General features: G+C 40.4%; 1 protein-coding gene across 1 annotated transcript; it reads right to left on the bottom strand.

The window, feature by feature from the left end:
- Positions 1–1565: 1565 nt before the first annotated feature.
- On the bottom strand, positions 1566–13792 carry LOC146361064 (cystathionine beta-synthase-like). The gene is made up of 15 exons (XM_084921143.1): positions 13657–13792; positions 9764–10048; positions 9322–9428; positions 9004–9138; positions 8827–8906; positions 7896–8100; positions 7667–7758; positions 7447–7572; positions 7237–7321; positions 6326–6431; positions 6116–6193; positions 5898–6032; positions 5636–5744; positions 5258–5342; positions 1566–2351 (listed from the first exon to the last, which is right to left on the bottom strand). Exons 2-15 carry the CDS (start codon positions 10039–10041, stop codon positions 2218–2220), a joined length of 1755 nt encoding a protein of 584 aa, XP_084777269.1. The 5' UTR covers positions 10042–10048; positions 13657–13792; the 3' UTR covers positions 1566–2217.
- Positions 13793–14250: the final 458 nt, after the last annotated feature.

Genomic DNA, 14250 nt, shown 5'->3' with positions numbered 1-14250 from the left:
AACACGGCGCGTTAATGACTTAATATTTGCGTTCACGTCCCATTTATAAGCTTGGAAAAAATCATTGTGCATTTGAACTGGTCTAACTTAAGTTTTGCTCATACACAATTTTTTACACGTCATAAGATAAGATAGCATTTATTAGTCCCATTACTACTATACAACAATAGAAAAAAATGTAAAATATACAAAGTAAAATAATTATAATTTCAATATACAATGATACAATTTGACATTTTTGAAAGATTAGTCAGAGGCGTGTGTAGAAGGGGGGCGTGAGGTGGCACAACCCCCCACCCGAAATATGATTATTTCAGTATTTCTACACACTCCAGATTTTTCAGATGCAATTACTGTACTTTAAATTCCATACTATTTATTTTGAAGCTTTGGTTTTGCACATCAATTGCATTATTATAGATCACCCTGCTGAGCATTATGTAAATATTTAAAGTCAACAATGGCTGCAACATTAAATAGATATATACACACGTCAATTAATTAATAATTAGAATCTAGTAATGCTATGCATATGATTGTGAATATTGTCATTGGTTGGTTTTGACAGTGTATGTAAAGACCACCTAACACTACTGAAAAAAAATCACACTTATGGCCACTTCAATAGGTACACTTGTTTAACTGCTTGATAATCCAAATATCTATTCGGCCAATCAAATGGCAGCAACTCAACATGTTTCTGCATGAGTAAAAGTGCCTTGTTGATATCAACAATTATAGGAGAACAGCCAGACTGCTTCCAGCTGATATTAAAGCAACAGTAACTCAAATAACCACTTGTTATCTGCAGAAGACCATCTCTGACGCAGCAGAAGACCACACTGAGGCTACATGTCACACAGGCTCTCTAGATCTGGACAATGGAAGATTGTAAAAACGTTGACTGCTCTTGGCAGTCTCAAATTTGTGAAATTCAGATGAAAGTATCAGAATTTGGTGTAAATAACAAAAACAGATCCATCCTACTTTGTGTGAATGGTTCAACCTGCTGTTAAGTGGTATAATGTCAGGGTGCAATGCTTTTAATGCACTTTTGGTTCCTTGGTACCAACAGACCACTGTTCAAACATCGTCACAAAGCTGAAGTCATCTAAAACTACTTTCTTGAATATGAAAATGAGTTCATTGTACTCAAACTGCCTCCACAGTAATCCAGATCTCCATCCAATAGAGCAACTTTGGGATGTGGTGGAACAAGAGAGTCCAGTCATGGATGTACAGGCGAAAAATCTGTAGCAACTGGGTGGTGTAATCATGTCAACAGGAACCAAAATCTCTGAGGAACGTTTCCAGCACCTTGCTGAATCTATGCTGTGAAGAATTAAGGCAGTTCTGAAGGCAAAAAAAAAAAAAAAAAAAAAAAAAATATGGGCCCAACCTAGCTCCAGCAAGGTGTAGCTACTAGCCACTTTTAACAGAGTGGCTAGTAGGTACACCTTGGTAGGCATTTGATAACCTCATTCCTAAGTTTCCCTAAGCATCTTTTTGTTTCTGAATATTTTTTTCCTCAAATTGTGACAAAGGGAAACAAGAAGCCACACTGCTACAGAGTGTAATTTTTATTTAGCCGTATACATTCATTAAGGAAAAATGATGTCATAGAAAAATATTTTCTCCTAGACACTGCAAAGATTAAGTAGTCCAGACTACTTTACACTTGAATAACACCATGATTATATTCAGATTTCAGATTACCTGACATGGATTATTCTGTGTACACACAATCATGAAATCAGCATACAGCGAGCAATAATGAAAATATAATATGCATATTTTACACATACACACAGCAACTCCCATAATAAATGAATTGAATGTGACTTTTGTATTCCTGTCTGGTATACAAAGCCAAAGTGATGATACAATCATTTACTTTCCTCGCAGCCTCTCTTCAAGTCCGATACAAAACAATAAAAGTCTACACTGTAACAAAACTTATAAAAGATTCGAGCACTACAGGCTTGAGCAATAATAACAACCCCCATCATAAGCTGACAGTAGAACAAAGTATTCTGCTTATTACGCTTCAAGACTCAAGGTCAAACATACAAAAATGATTCAAAAAGAGCGAAATAAGAGCCAAACTCAAACCAAAACTTCTAAAAAACTTTCTGCCATCTTTAAGACACTAAACTAAATGTCAATGTGTTTGTCATTCTAAAGTAAGAAATGTAAAGGCTTGTAGTGTCTTTGTTTTTAATTCAGCTCATCGGTGGATTCTGACATGGAGCGCTCCTGCCTCTTCCGGGCTGTGACGAAGTTGAGCAGGTCGACAGCTGTCACCACCCCGAAAACCATCTGCTTTTTGCTATGAGAGCCATCAGTCAAGTCTGGTGGAGGACAAGGAGTAGAAAAGATAGTATCAGAGAGATTATTAGTCTGATAGTTGAGTTAAAACCTTTAACGTGTTGCAGTGCTTCCACTAAAAACTTAAAAAATAAAAATAATAATAATAATAATAATAATAATAATAATAATAATAATAATAATTCCTACAACTGTAATGTAGGACTCTGGCCACTAGGGGGCAGTGGAACAAGCCAAGTGGGCTCTTTAAACTTTTCAATATTCTGTCGGAGTTGTCTCTTTAGCTGCCAAATGGACAGTCATGTCCCTTAGCCATTTGATGCTGAGGATCCAGTATGCAGCGTAGTCACATACTATTGTCAGTATACGAATGTAAATGAGACACATTCAGTATTCTAAATACGCACGTGATATGTCAGTTAGGTTCAACATCAGCAATATTACACTTACACATGTGTATCAGCTAACACGTAACAGTAGCTGCCACCTTTCTGGAGTTTATTTATTGCTGTCAGAGCTCCATTTTACCAGCACCAGGGAGTGCTCATGCCAGAATGTGCATTATAAATAAATGTAGCTGATCACACCACATTGTGCGCATTACTCACCATCTAAAGCTGATTACGATCAGTGGCAGGTAAATCTCTGTATTTTACAGTTCAACCTTTTTAAATTAATGCCTACTTGGTCTGTGTAACCACTCCGACAGCCAGATGGGGATGATAAAAGTTGCACAGTGCAAGTTTGATTGATAGGTCTGTTTGTCCATCTTTGATCAATTTAAAGATGCATAATTGGTTTTATTATGAAGCTGCTATGCAGGAGGAAAAGAGGAAGACCACAGAAAAGATTGCTTATCCTATTTCACTACACCCTTCAAAGGGTTGGTGTGACAAAGGAGGATGTTAGGTGTAGGGCCACTTCTAACGGGTGCAGCCAAAAGAAAAAGATAAAGATTGAAGATTCCTTCTCAGCCTGCACATTTTGGATTTCAATACTGAAGAAAAAAAAAAGCCTGCTTAAATGTAATCTTGACAAACAGACAAACAATCAGCTTGCTGTTTGCTAAACTGTCTCTACTTGGACGGGTCAAGGTCATCTAAAGCCTGCCCCCAGATTCTCACACTGAGCTTGTGCATCTACAGGGAGTGCAGAATTATTAGGCAAATGAGTATTTTGTCCACATCATCCTCTTCATGCATGTTGTCTTACTCCAAGCTGTATAGGCTCGAAAGCCTACTACCAATTAAGCATATTAGGTGATGTGCATCTCTGTAATGAGAAGGGGTGTGGTCTAATGACATCAACACCCTATATCAGGTGTGCATAATTATTAGGCAACGTCCTTTCCTTTGGCAAAATGGGTCAAAAGAAGGACTTGACAGGCTCAGAAAAGTCAAAAATAGTGAGATATCTTGCAGAGGGATGCAGCAGTCTCAAAATTGCAAAGCTTCTGAAGCGTGATCATCGAACAATCAAGCGTTTCATTCAAAATAGTCAACAGGGTCGCAAGAAGCGTGTGGAAAAACCAAGGCGCAAAATAACTGCCCATGAACTGAGAAAAGTCAAGCGTGCAGCTGCCAAGATGCCACTTGCCACCAGTTTGGCCATATTTCAGAGCTGCAACATCACTGGAGTGCCCAAAAGCACAAGGTGTGCAATACTCAGAGACATAGCCAAGGTAAGAAAGGCTGAAAGACGACCACCACTGAACAAGACACACAAGCTGAAACGTCAAGACTGGGCCAAGAAATATCTCAAGACTGATTTTTCTAAGGTTTTATGGACTGATGAAATGAGAGTGAGTCTTGATGGGCCAGATGGATGGGCCCGTGGCTGGATTGGTAAAGGGCAGAGAGCTCCAGTCCGACTCAGACGCCAGCAAGGTGGAGGTGGAGTACTGGTTTGGGCTGGTATCATCAAAGATGAGCTTGTGGGGCCTTTTCGGGTTGAGGATGGAGTCAAGCTCAACTCCCAGTCCTACTGCCAGTTTCTGGAAGACACCTTCTTCAAGCAGTGGTACAGGAAGAAGTCTGCATCCTTCAAGAAAAACATGATTTTCATGCAGGACAATGCTCCATCACACGCGTCCAAGTACTCCACAGCGTGGCTGGCAAGAAAGGGTATAAAAGAAGAAAAACTAATGACATGGCCTCCTTGTTCACCTGATCTGAACCCCATTGAGAACCTGTGGTCCATCATCAAATGTGAGATTTACAAGGAGAGAAAACAGTACACCTCTCTGAACAGTGTCTGGGAGGCTGTGGTTGCTGCTGCACGCAATGTTGATGGTGAACAGATCAAAACACTGACAGAATCCATGGATGGCAGGCTTTTGAGTGTCCTTGCAAAGAAAGGTGGCTATATTGGTCGCTGATTTGTTTTTGTTTTGTTTTTGAATGTCAGAAATGTATATTTGTGAATGTGGAGATGTTATATTGGTTTCACTGGTAAAAATAAATAATTGAAATGGGTATATATTTGTTTTTTGTTAAGTTGCCTAATAATTATGCACAGTAATAGTCACCTGCACACACAGATATCCCCCTAAAATAGCTAAAACTAAAAACAAATTAAAAACTACTTCCAAAAACATTCAGCTTTGATATTAATGAGTTTTTTGGGTTCATTGAGAACATGGTTGTTGTTCAATAATAAAATTATTCCTCAAAAATACAACTTGCCTAATAATTCTGCACTCCCTGTATACCCAAGCAAGGAGCAGCAGGAAGCGGATATACTGAGCTCACAAAGCTGTTAAAAATGTGGTTCTTGCAAATACACAAACTCAATGTTTTTACACATTGAATCACTAACCCCTGGTCATAGTTTAAACACACAGATTGTCAAGACTTATATCCACAGACAACAGCAGCTCAACCAGCCACAGCACAAACTTCTGGCAGTGTGTGTGCATTGCTGTACTCACATTGGATCTGTTCGTGTACCACCAGTGCGAAGTGGTCAATCTCCAAAATCGAGGACAACTTTCCCAAGTTGTCAGTCAGTGTGATCTGAATTAAAATAAGAGGATGTGCTGAAGATATGAAGATACATAGAAATATATAGATATATACACACATTCATCAACATCTGTCACAGTAAAACTTTCTGTATACACAAAGAAATGGAACAGAACATAACACAAACTTGTCTTTTTAGCACTAAAAACAAGTCTTATTTCAAACCCCAATTTTCTAGTTCAGCAAGTTTACAATCTTTTTTTTTCCTACATGGAGATCATCCTCAGCCAATCAGAATCAAAAGAGTAGTCTTTAAAATCCATTCAATTTCCAACCAAACTAACCTGTTTGAACTGCTTGTAAAGCACTTTGCTGACAGGATCTGACAAGTTGATCTTCCCTGCAAGGATCGAAGATAGCATGTTGCCTAGAGTCACCATGCCCAGGATCAATCTACACGCAAAAACATAAACAAGAAGTGAAGTTAAAGGTTAGTCAAGGATAAGGTTTTCAGGGTCTAAAACACAGCTTCCAGGAATGTGTGAAGATCTAATATTCTGTGCTTTTCTGTTGTAAAGCTAATCTTGCTACCTATAGCACACCCACCCTGTGTCATCGACCACCGGCGCCTGGTCGAAGCCATTATGCTTGAGGATCTGGATGGTCTTTTGGCAGCTAACGGTAGGCAGGACAGTGAGCGGGGCAGACATGTTCAGGCACTGCAGCTTCAAGTTCCACCACCTGTGAGAACACGGCATGTTTAATGAGCGTACATAGAAAGAGACTTAAAAACTGGAGATTTGGTCTTTTTAAATGACACGCACCATGGTTTCTTCACCATGAGGTCCTCCTCCCTCAAAAAGCCCTTCTGGACCATCCACTTATCACTCAGGAACTTTGACCTTGAGGGGGGTAATGAAGAAAAGATTAAGAAAAGATAAAGAAAAGACTGATCTGTGTTTACACAAAGAAAGCAAACAAATTGTCTGCATATATCTGAAGGACCTCTAGCACAAACACATAAGGAAACTCACATGTAGTTGCGGATGGAGTCCGGCAGGATCACCACACAGCGCTGGCCCTCTTTCAGCTCCTTGGCGGCATGCACAGCTGCTGCCATGGCCGTCCCCGAGCTGCCTCCTGTTACAGGAAAAAGCAAAATGGTAAATGGCCTGTATTTGTATAGCGCTTTACTAGTCCACAAGGACCCCGAAGCGCTTTACATTGTAGCCACAGCCACCCTGGAGTGCACTGACAGAGGCGAGGCTGCCGGACACTGGCGCCACCGGGCCCTCTGACCACCACCAGTAGGCAACGGGTCAAGCATCTTGCCTAAGGACACAACAACCAAGACTATCCAAGCCGGGGCTCGAACCGGCAACCTTCCTATCACAAGGAGAACTTCCAAGTCTTGAGCCACGATCGCCCGTAAGTTAGTTTGCCTTAAGTGGCACCCAGGTACCCACAACATCTTCCTCATGAAGCTTTTCCCCGGGAGCAAAAGTATTCCTGGAGGCTTTGTGTTTCTTCTGTTGTCTTGTATGCCAGTCAGTAACCATTCACACCCACGTCCCCTCAAACAGGATGAATTCTGCCGTTTGTTTATAAGGAGCACCTTCCTGTAGTGATCTACGGGGCTCTGGAGGAGTTTCAGAGCTTTAGAAACTAAGCAGAGTGAAACTATGAAAAACATTTTAGTTCCACCTCCTGCCTGTCCTGGTTGAAGCAAAGTCTCTTGTGACCATCAGTGGTAGGATAAATCAAAAAATGAATGAATCGAACCAATCAGCACAAAGCTCCATATTGTTTTTCAAGGCCAATCACAAGTCACTACCTCAGAACAGGCCCTGAAATAAGTGCTGTGTGTTGGCCACTAAAAAACATAAAAAACTAATAAGTCCTGGGGTAGAAGAGCCTACCTAAATCAGGAACCACAAAGACTTACCGCACAGCAGGCCTTCCTCTCTGATCAGCAAACGAGACATGTTGAAGGACTCCTCATCGTTGGACTTGTACCACGTATCGACCACCTGGAAATGTTGACGGGGAAAAAAAAAAAAAAAAAAAAAAGTAATATTAAACATAAGACATCACCATGCTCACTTAGGAGCAGTCAAGAAAAGGAGATGGGATTATAGACGCCGCTTGAACCAACCGATCTGTCGAGGACGGTGGGGATGAAGTCGTACCCGATGCCCTCCACCTCGTACTGGGTCTTATCGGTCTTGTTAAGCTCCTCTGGCTCAGCCAGGATTGAACCTTCAGGATCAACACCAACAATCTGCGCACAAAACACACCATTCATAAGCCACAAGTAGCTCAGCAGATATTTATCTGAAAATAGAGGAGAAACATAATCTCAAGAAAGAGCTTACTTTGATATTTGGGCATCTTTCCTTGAGCTTGCGGGCGATGCCTGTGATCGTCCCTCCTGTGCCTGCACCAGCCACCAGCATGTCCACCTTGCCTGTCAGCAGAAACACAGAAGAGACAAACAACCTTATTGACTTGATTTCCAGTGAACTTCTAAAGTGAGTTTTAAGGAAAAAGCAATAATGCCGTTGAAGGAGTTTCTGTAAATTTTATAGCTCAGGATGCTCGTACCTTCACACTGCTCCAGGATCTCCTCGGCTGTGGTGTCGTAGTGAGCCAGGGGATTGCTCGGGTTGCGGTACTGGTCCAGGATGTGCGAGTTGGGGATCTCGTTCTTAAGGCGCCAGGCCACGCCCACGTGAGACTCTGGCGAATCAAAACGGGCGCTGGTGGGCGTACGTACGATCTCTGCTCCGAGTGCTCTCAAGACATCCACCTGTTGAGAACATCTGACAAATATTAACACTTGTACATGATGGCCTGACTGCAGTGAGAAACACAGACAGGAATTTGTTCTTTAAAACATTCAAGATTCATTAGAATTAATAGATATGCAGCAAGCTTGAAGAACAGTAGTCTTTTTTAAAAGGGTACTAATGTTTTTATTTTAATGTAATTTAATGAAAGCTACTGTGGAAAAACAGCTTGAAAAAAAATGAATTAATAAAATATATTCATTAAAAAAAAATTAAAAAGGAATACTGAGCTTGTTGTAATGTTCAAAAAAAAGGAACAAATAATCAGAAAATATTATTAAAATCCCTTTAGAAACAAAACACAAGATATATGATTATTTAAAAAAAATTCAAATAAATCAAAAAAACAAACAAGATAATAAGATATAATATAGACCTCAAACAAAAACTTTGAACATTTTGTACAAATATACACTAGATTTATATTTTTGCACAGCATTTAAAGATTGCATCATATGATGCAACAGCAATGCTAAAGCGTGACCTCTGCCTCTATAACAGGCTGCGATTTGCATACTTAGTTGCAACATTTTCAGGAAAAGCCCCTCTGAACAGAAACCGCACTTTTCTATCAGGAAATCCTACCCTTCAATTTAGCTGTAGCAGTCTAGACATGTTTTACTCTGACAGAAAAAAAAACTGCCGTGTTTCTGTGAGTTGTGGTTTCTATATGACAGGAAATTCACCTTCTCCATGCTCATCTTCTCTGGCATGACAATGATGCAACGGTAGCCTTTCACTGCAGCAGCCAGAGCGAGTCCGATACCTTAAGGAACAAAAGAAAGAAGCAGATTTGAGTGGGATTTTCAGCACAGGCTTTCGTGTATTTGTTCACACCAGCACAGGCGCATGCAGGGGATTACCAGTGTTTCCAGAGGTGGGCTCTATGATGGTGTCTCCTGGCTTGAGGATCCCGGCTCTCTCAGCGTCCTCCACCATCCGCAGACTGATTCTGTCCTTGACGCTGCCGCCCGCATTAAAGAACTCGCACTTGGCCACTACACCAAAAAAAGTGTCACAATAACATATTAAAATCACAGGAGCCAAATGAAACAATTAAGATACAATTGTGATCTGAAGAAACGCTCACACCCCAACCAGCACTCACAACTTTGCACAGTAACCAGTCAGACCGTAACCAACTTCTGAATGTGTCTCGGCTTGAATGTGGTGTGACTCACATATTTCACATTTGAGTCCAAAGGCTTTGGGGATGTTGTTGATGCGTACCATGGGAGTGTCACCGATTTTGTTCAGGATGTTGGGGAGAATGGCTGGTGCAACAGTCCTGAGAGGAGAAGGGGAAAAAAAGAAGAAGAAACCTCAGCGAGACGATAAACAGAAGCGCCATGTCTGGCTGTGCAGATAGACTGGACGGTAATCACTTCTTTATCAGGCTCAGACTGTCTTTTATTGCTATCACTAGTGTGAGATAATAGCACCCATTTCCACTCACTTCACTGGTCTGAGAAGTCTAAACAACAACAAAAATAACAGCCTCTTTTTCAGAGCTTTAAACAAATAGTGTAACGCCTTTACGACAGAGTTTTTTATTTGTAACAGCAGATCAATACAACAGTGCTGAGATGTAAGAAGCAGTGGATATCTGACTGGCACGCTGACCTTGAAACTTGAGTGTGGGGGGAGTCGGATTTTGAGGCTTCTAGGCTCCACGTGCAGCGGCTGGGAAGGTCGGGCCGGATCCATTTCCTTTCGGGAGAAGAGTTCTTTGTTTTGATCTGAATGTTTCTGGCTGCCTCCTGCGACTCCTCCTCCGTCTTCAGGTTCTCGACTCCGTTCTTGACTTTGTTCTCTCCGTTGCTGAAGCCGTGCAGCTTGCCAGTGTGTGGGCACACAGGGCTGTTGACTGTGGTCTCTTTGGATGAGGGAACTGATGGCATGGCTCAACTTAGGAAAAAAAAAAAAAAAAAAACAACTGTAAAGTTATCCAATTATGTAACACACTGTTCTTACAGCATGTTCTGATAAGTTTTCCTGCATCATCAGTGACTCGGCTGACAGCCAGGAAATTAAATACTTTCATAATGTTGTTTTTGACTGTCACAAGCAGTAGTCTCCTTCTCTGCAACCTGCATCTTCAGGTATCAAAGGCATGATGCATTTCTCTATTATTAACTAAATAGCTCCAGTTTCTACTGCTCATTTGGGCTCAAAATATTCAACCCTGTGAGTTTATACCAAGGAGATGGGCTCAATCCTTCAATCACTTTCTTTGTGTGGCCTCGATTACTTTTTAGAAAAGTTATCACCAATAGTTCCGACAACTGAGGTGTATCTTACAGAAATAACTATTAAAGTGCAGTTTAAACCCTCTGAGCAATAAAATCCAACATGTGATGTTTGTAAGTGGAACGATTTCCAAATGAAGGAAATCCAACCATCCAAGAACCGCATGAATGCATGGTAATGCTAAAATTTGGATGGGTTTCTTGTTGGATATTTGGACAAGTTTGATGCACGATTTTATGGCAACCCAACTTAAAGTTGAGATACTTCAGTCACAAGTGCTGGACTGATTATCCACAGCTGTGGAACCAGCTTTGGGAAGGATACCCTCTCTACTTTTAAATTCTGCCAGAGCTTTCTTCCTGTTAAGGAAGGAGTTTTTCTTCACCACTGTCACAAATTACTTGATCACAGGGTGTGTCTGACTGTTAGGGTTTCTCTCTATTATTGTAGCATCTTTACCTTACAATATAAAAGAAGGGCTATTTTTATTGTAAACAAGATAACCTGAAAAAAAATTCCAAGAGATGACAAATGTGAGCTAAAGGACAATCTGTTAAAGCTTACATTCAACTTCACCAATCAGCAAACACAGTGCAAAGCAAACACTGAACCACTCCTTTCTTTTATTAATGCTGAGTGACATCTGCACTGCTAAAAACAAATCCACAGCTCATCCCCATCTACCACCGCTTTTCAGTCTAGTCTAGTTTAGCCTAGTCATGACGAGTGGCCAAATTCTGCCCTTATCAAAGCTACGTGAGAAAGCAAAAGTGGGAGTAAGCAAGGGGGGGTGGGGCTGATAAAACTTCAGTCAATATTACATCATTTCTTCTCCACAGGAAAAAACAAAAGCATCTTTTTAGGGGGTTGGTAAGCAGTATTGTTTTCATAAATCATAAGACTGATTGCCGTTCCCACATATCAAGATATGTGTTAAGATTTAGACACACAACACCGACTTGTGCAGGCACGCATCCGTTTTGAGGATCTACAGAAAAGAAAATCACTGCTTTTCTCATTGTTTGTAAATGTAGTTAATCTAAACCATAAAAAGATTTTGTAATCAGTTATAACTGGTTATAAATGCTACTAATGGCTAACCAAATGTTAAGCATTACCTTAAATCTGAGTCGGGTGTTTAACAGTCTGATGAGATCAAAGGGAAGCTTTAAATCCAGTCTTTGATCATTAATTTGACAAATAAGCTGGGTAATTAAGCACGAGGTGAAATACCTGACATGAACTTCAGCAATAACTTTCCAGGAAGAGAACTAAACCACTGAGTGGCAGATTGGCTAAACTGGCAGGAACAAAAGAAAGATTAGCTGGAAAACAAGTTACAATTTTAAAATTTCACTTGTAAATACAAGACAAACCTCAGTCACAGCCTCTGAAACATGATGATTTTCCATTTCATGTGACGGTTATATGACTCCAAACACGAGAGCAGTACAACAAGAGCTTCTCAAACTTTCAGTACATTTTAATCTTACTACTTTCTGTCACTGTGCTAACTTTTTAAGACTTTAAATCAATCAGTCAATGAGTTAAACAACAAAACTACAGAACCAAATAAAGTAAGATAAGTACCAGTCGCTAAGACTGCCACAGATTTACAAGCCCAACTTTTTCCTCTTACTACATCCTGTTGTTTCCCTCCCATCCCCCAGCTGCAATGGTAGCACATGAGGCTTCACTAACACACAGAGCACACACCGACAGGGCCAGCTGTTACAACGGGGCCCCTGTCTTTGACTGCAGAATGAGTTCAGACAATGTCCACAGGAGTGGACTAAACACATTTTCTACACGGAGTGGAGCTGGCTTTCACACGCTTTTGGGGAATGTTGCCGTTACGATGATAAATGTATTTGATCTGCTATCAAAATTTAAAAAGAAGCACAAACCAATTACAGGTGTTGACCACCTACCTTTTCCTTACAACCACTTCTAGGCACACTGCTAATTACAGTAACACTTGCAACATCGATGCTGGCAAATGTGTGTGGTATGTGTTGGCCTTACAGGGTTTAACAGGGAAATATGATCCTCCTGGTGGAGGACACACACACACACACACACACACACACACACACACACACACACACACACACCACAAGTCTGAGCCAGGCTTGCAGGGCAAGAAAGACTTGAAAGAGGATTTGCCAAGCTTAAAACTTAAGTTTGGTTTAATACACCACACTTCAGCCAAGAGTCCAATCCCTAATTAAAGCTCCCAGGCTAAAGAAACATAACACAAAAGATCAGAGTTTGGCAACATCGGCCCACTCTAATGAAATATCCCTCATCAGACGTTTATCTGCTTTAAAAAAGAAAAAAAGAAAAGAAAAAGGAAAGCACCACTGGTATGTTCACCACTCTTGGGAGTCCAGTGGTGGCTATGACTTTGCAGCATCTCTTTATGGTTTGCAGCATTTAATTGCTCTGGCAGCAACAAACACAACCGAAGTATCTGCTTGTTGGCAATACAACAGCACACTATAGATATCCACTGAGCCATCACAAATGATGTGCCAATGCTAATAGCAGTAATGATGGCCATAGAAAGGCCGTATAAAGGTGCACCCACCTGCATAACCTTTAATAGGACAATGTAGGTCGCAGGAAAATAGTTGTTTTAGCCTTTTTTAATAAAACAATTTAACGATAACACTGAAGGCTATCGAAGTAAAAAAAAAAAAAAAAAAAAAAAAAGAAGAAAGAAAAGAAAAGAAAAAGGTTGTCACAAATTTCTGGGAAAAAAGATTATTTAAGACAAAAAAAAAAAAAAAAAGGGAAAAATCTCACTTGGCTGCATCGCTCAAAACGAACCAGAGCACGGAAACAGCATGATAGAAATAAACGCTGCGTCATTTGAAAATAATAGATGATGTGGCCGGATACAAAGGAGACAAACTACAAAAGGTAACCAAAAGGGAAAAAAAAGCAAAAAAGCGATTAATTGTAAAAAACAAAAAAAAACAAAAAAAAAACACCAGTAATGCTTACATAATTTAATATAATAAATATAGGACACCGCAGTGTGTATGCGAACACCTGAATTATAACACATCGGCTGGAAAAGGTCCAACAAAAGCCTGAACTGCGCAGCTACAATGTTGCATCAGAACTAAGGAGCTGGAGGCAGCTTTCTATCAGCCCATGGGAAAATATAAATTAATTGAATTGGAAAAAAAAAAGTGTTTAAATACGTCGGCTTCTCCTCGTTTCCATTCTCTGTGTCAGGCGGCTTTATTTTCACTCACCTGGAGATTTATCTTGAAATCTGCGAGAAAACTGTACTCCGGTACGACGAGCAGACGACTGCACAGCCTAGGGATCAACTTCCGACAAAGCAAGCCTTTTACGTGCCGACGCACGTGGACGAAACTGTATGGGGCGCAGAATTTTTAGGGAGACGCTCTTATTGGCTGCGGTGGGGGCGTCTGTTTGTGGGCTGTACCAATCGGTGGGAAGATTTCTTTAAAAGGGGTTGAGGGATAAAAAAACGCTGAGGTAAAGTAGTCCGTGGCACCTGTTTAGTTTTTACTGACCAAACACACCCCCGCGCACGTAGACACCGCGTGTAACAACTTGAAAGCTTCTCATGAACGTCTTTTTTTTCGCTAACATTTGAATTCAAGTAAGCAAGGGTTTAATAATTTAGTTATTTTTTTGACAACGTAACTAGACTTATAACATAAATTCTCTTAAAAAAAAAATAAAAATAAAATACTTTTCAACTCCCAAGCAGCATTTAAAAGTACAACACATGTACTGTATTTGCATAGAAGTTTGATGTATTTGTACTTTATTGTAGTATTTGTATCTTTATAACTCCAGACTATGCACATTAAACT

This window comes from Perissodus microlepis, chromosome 23 (assembly GCF_051167445.1).
Source record: "Perissodus microlepis isolate ML-2025 ecotype Zambia chromosome 23, ASM5116744v1, whole genome shotgun sequence".
NCBI classification, from domain to species: Eukaryota; Metazoa; Chordata; class Actinopteri; order Cichliformes; family Cichlidae; genus Perissodus; species Perissodus microlepis.
The sequence above is the reverse complement of the archived record's forward strand: the minus strand, read 5'-3'. Positions and strand labels throughout refer to the sequence as shown.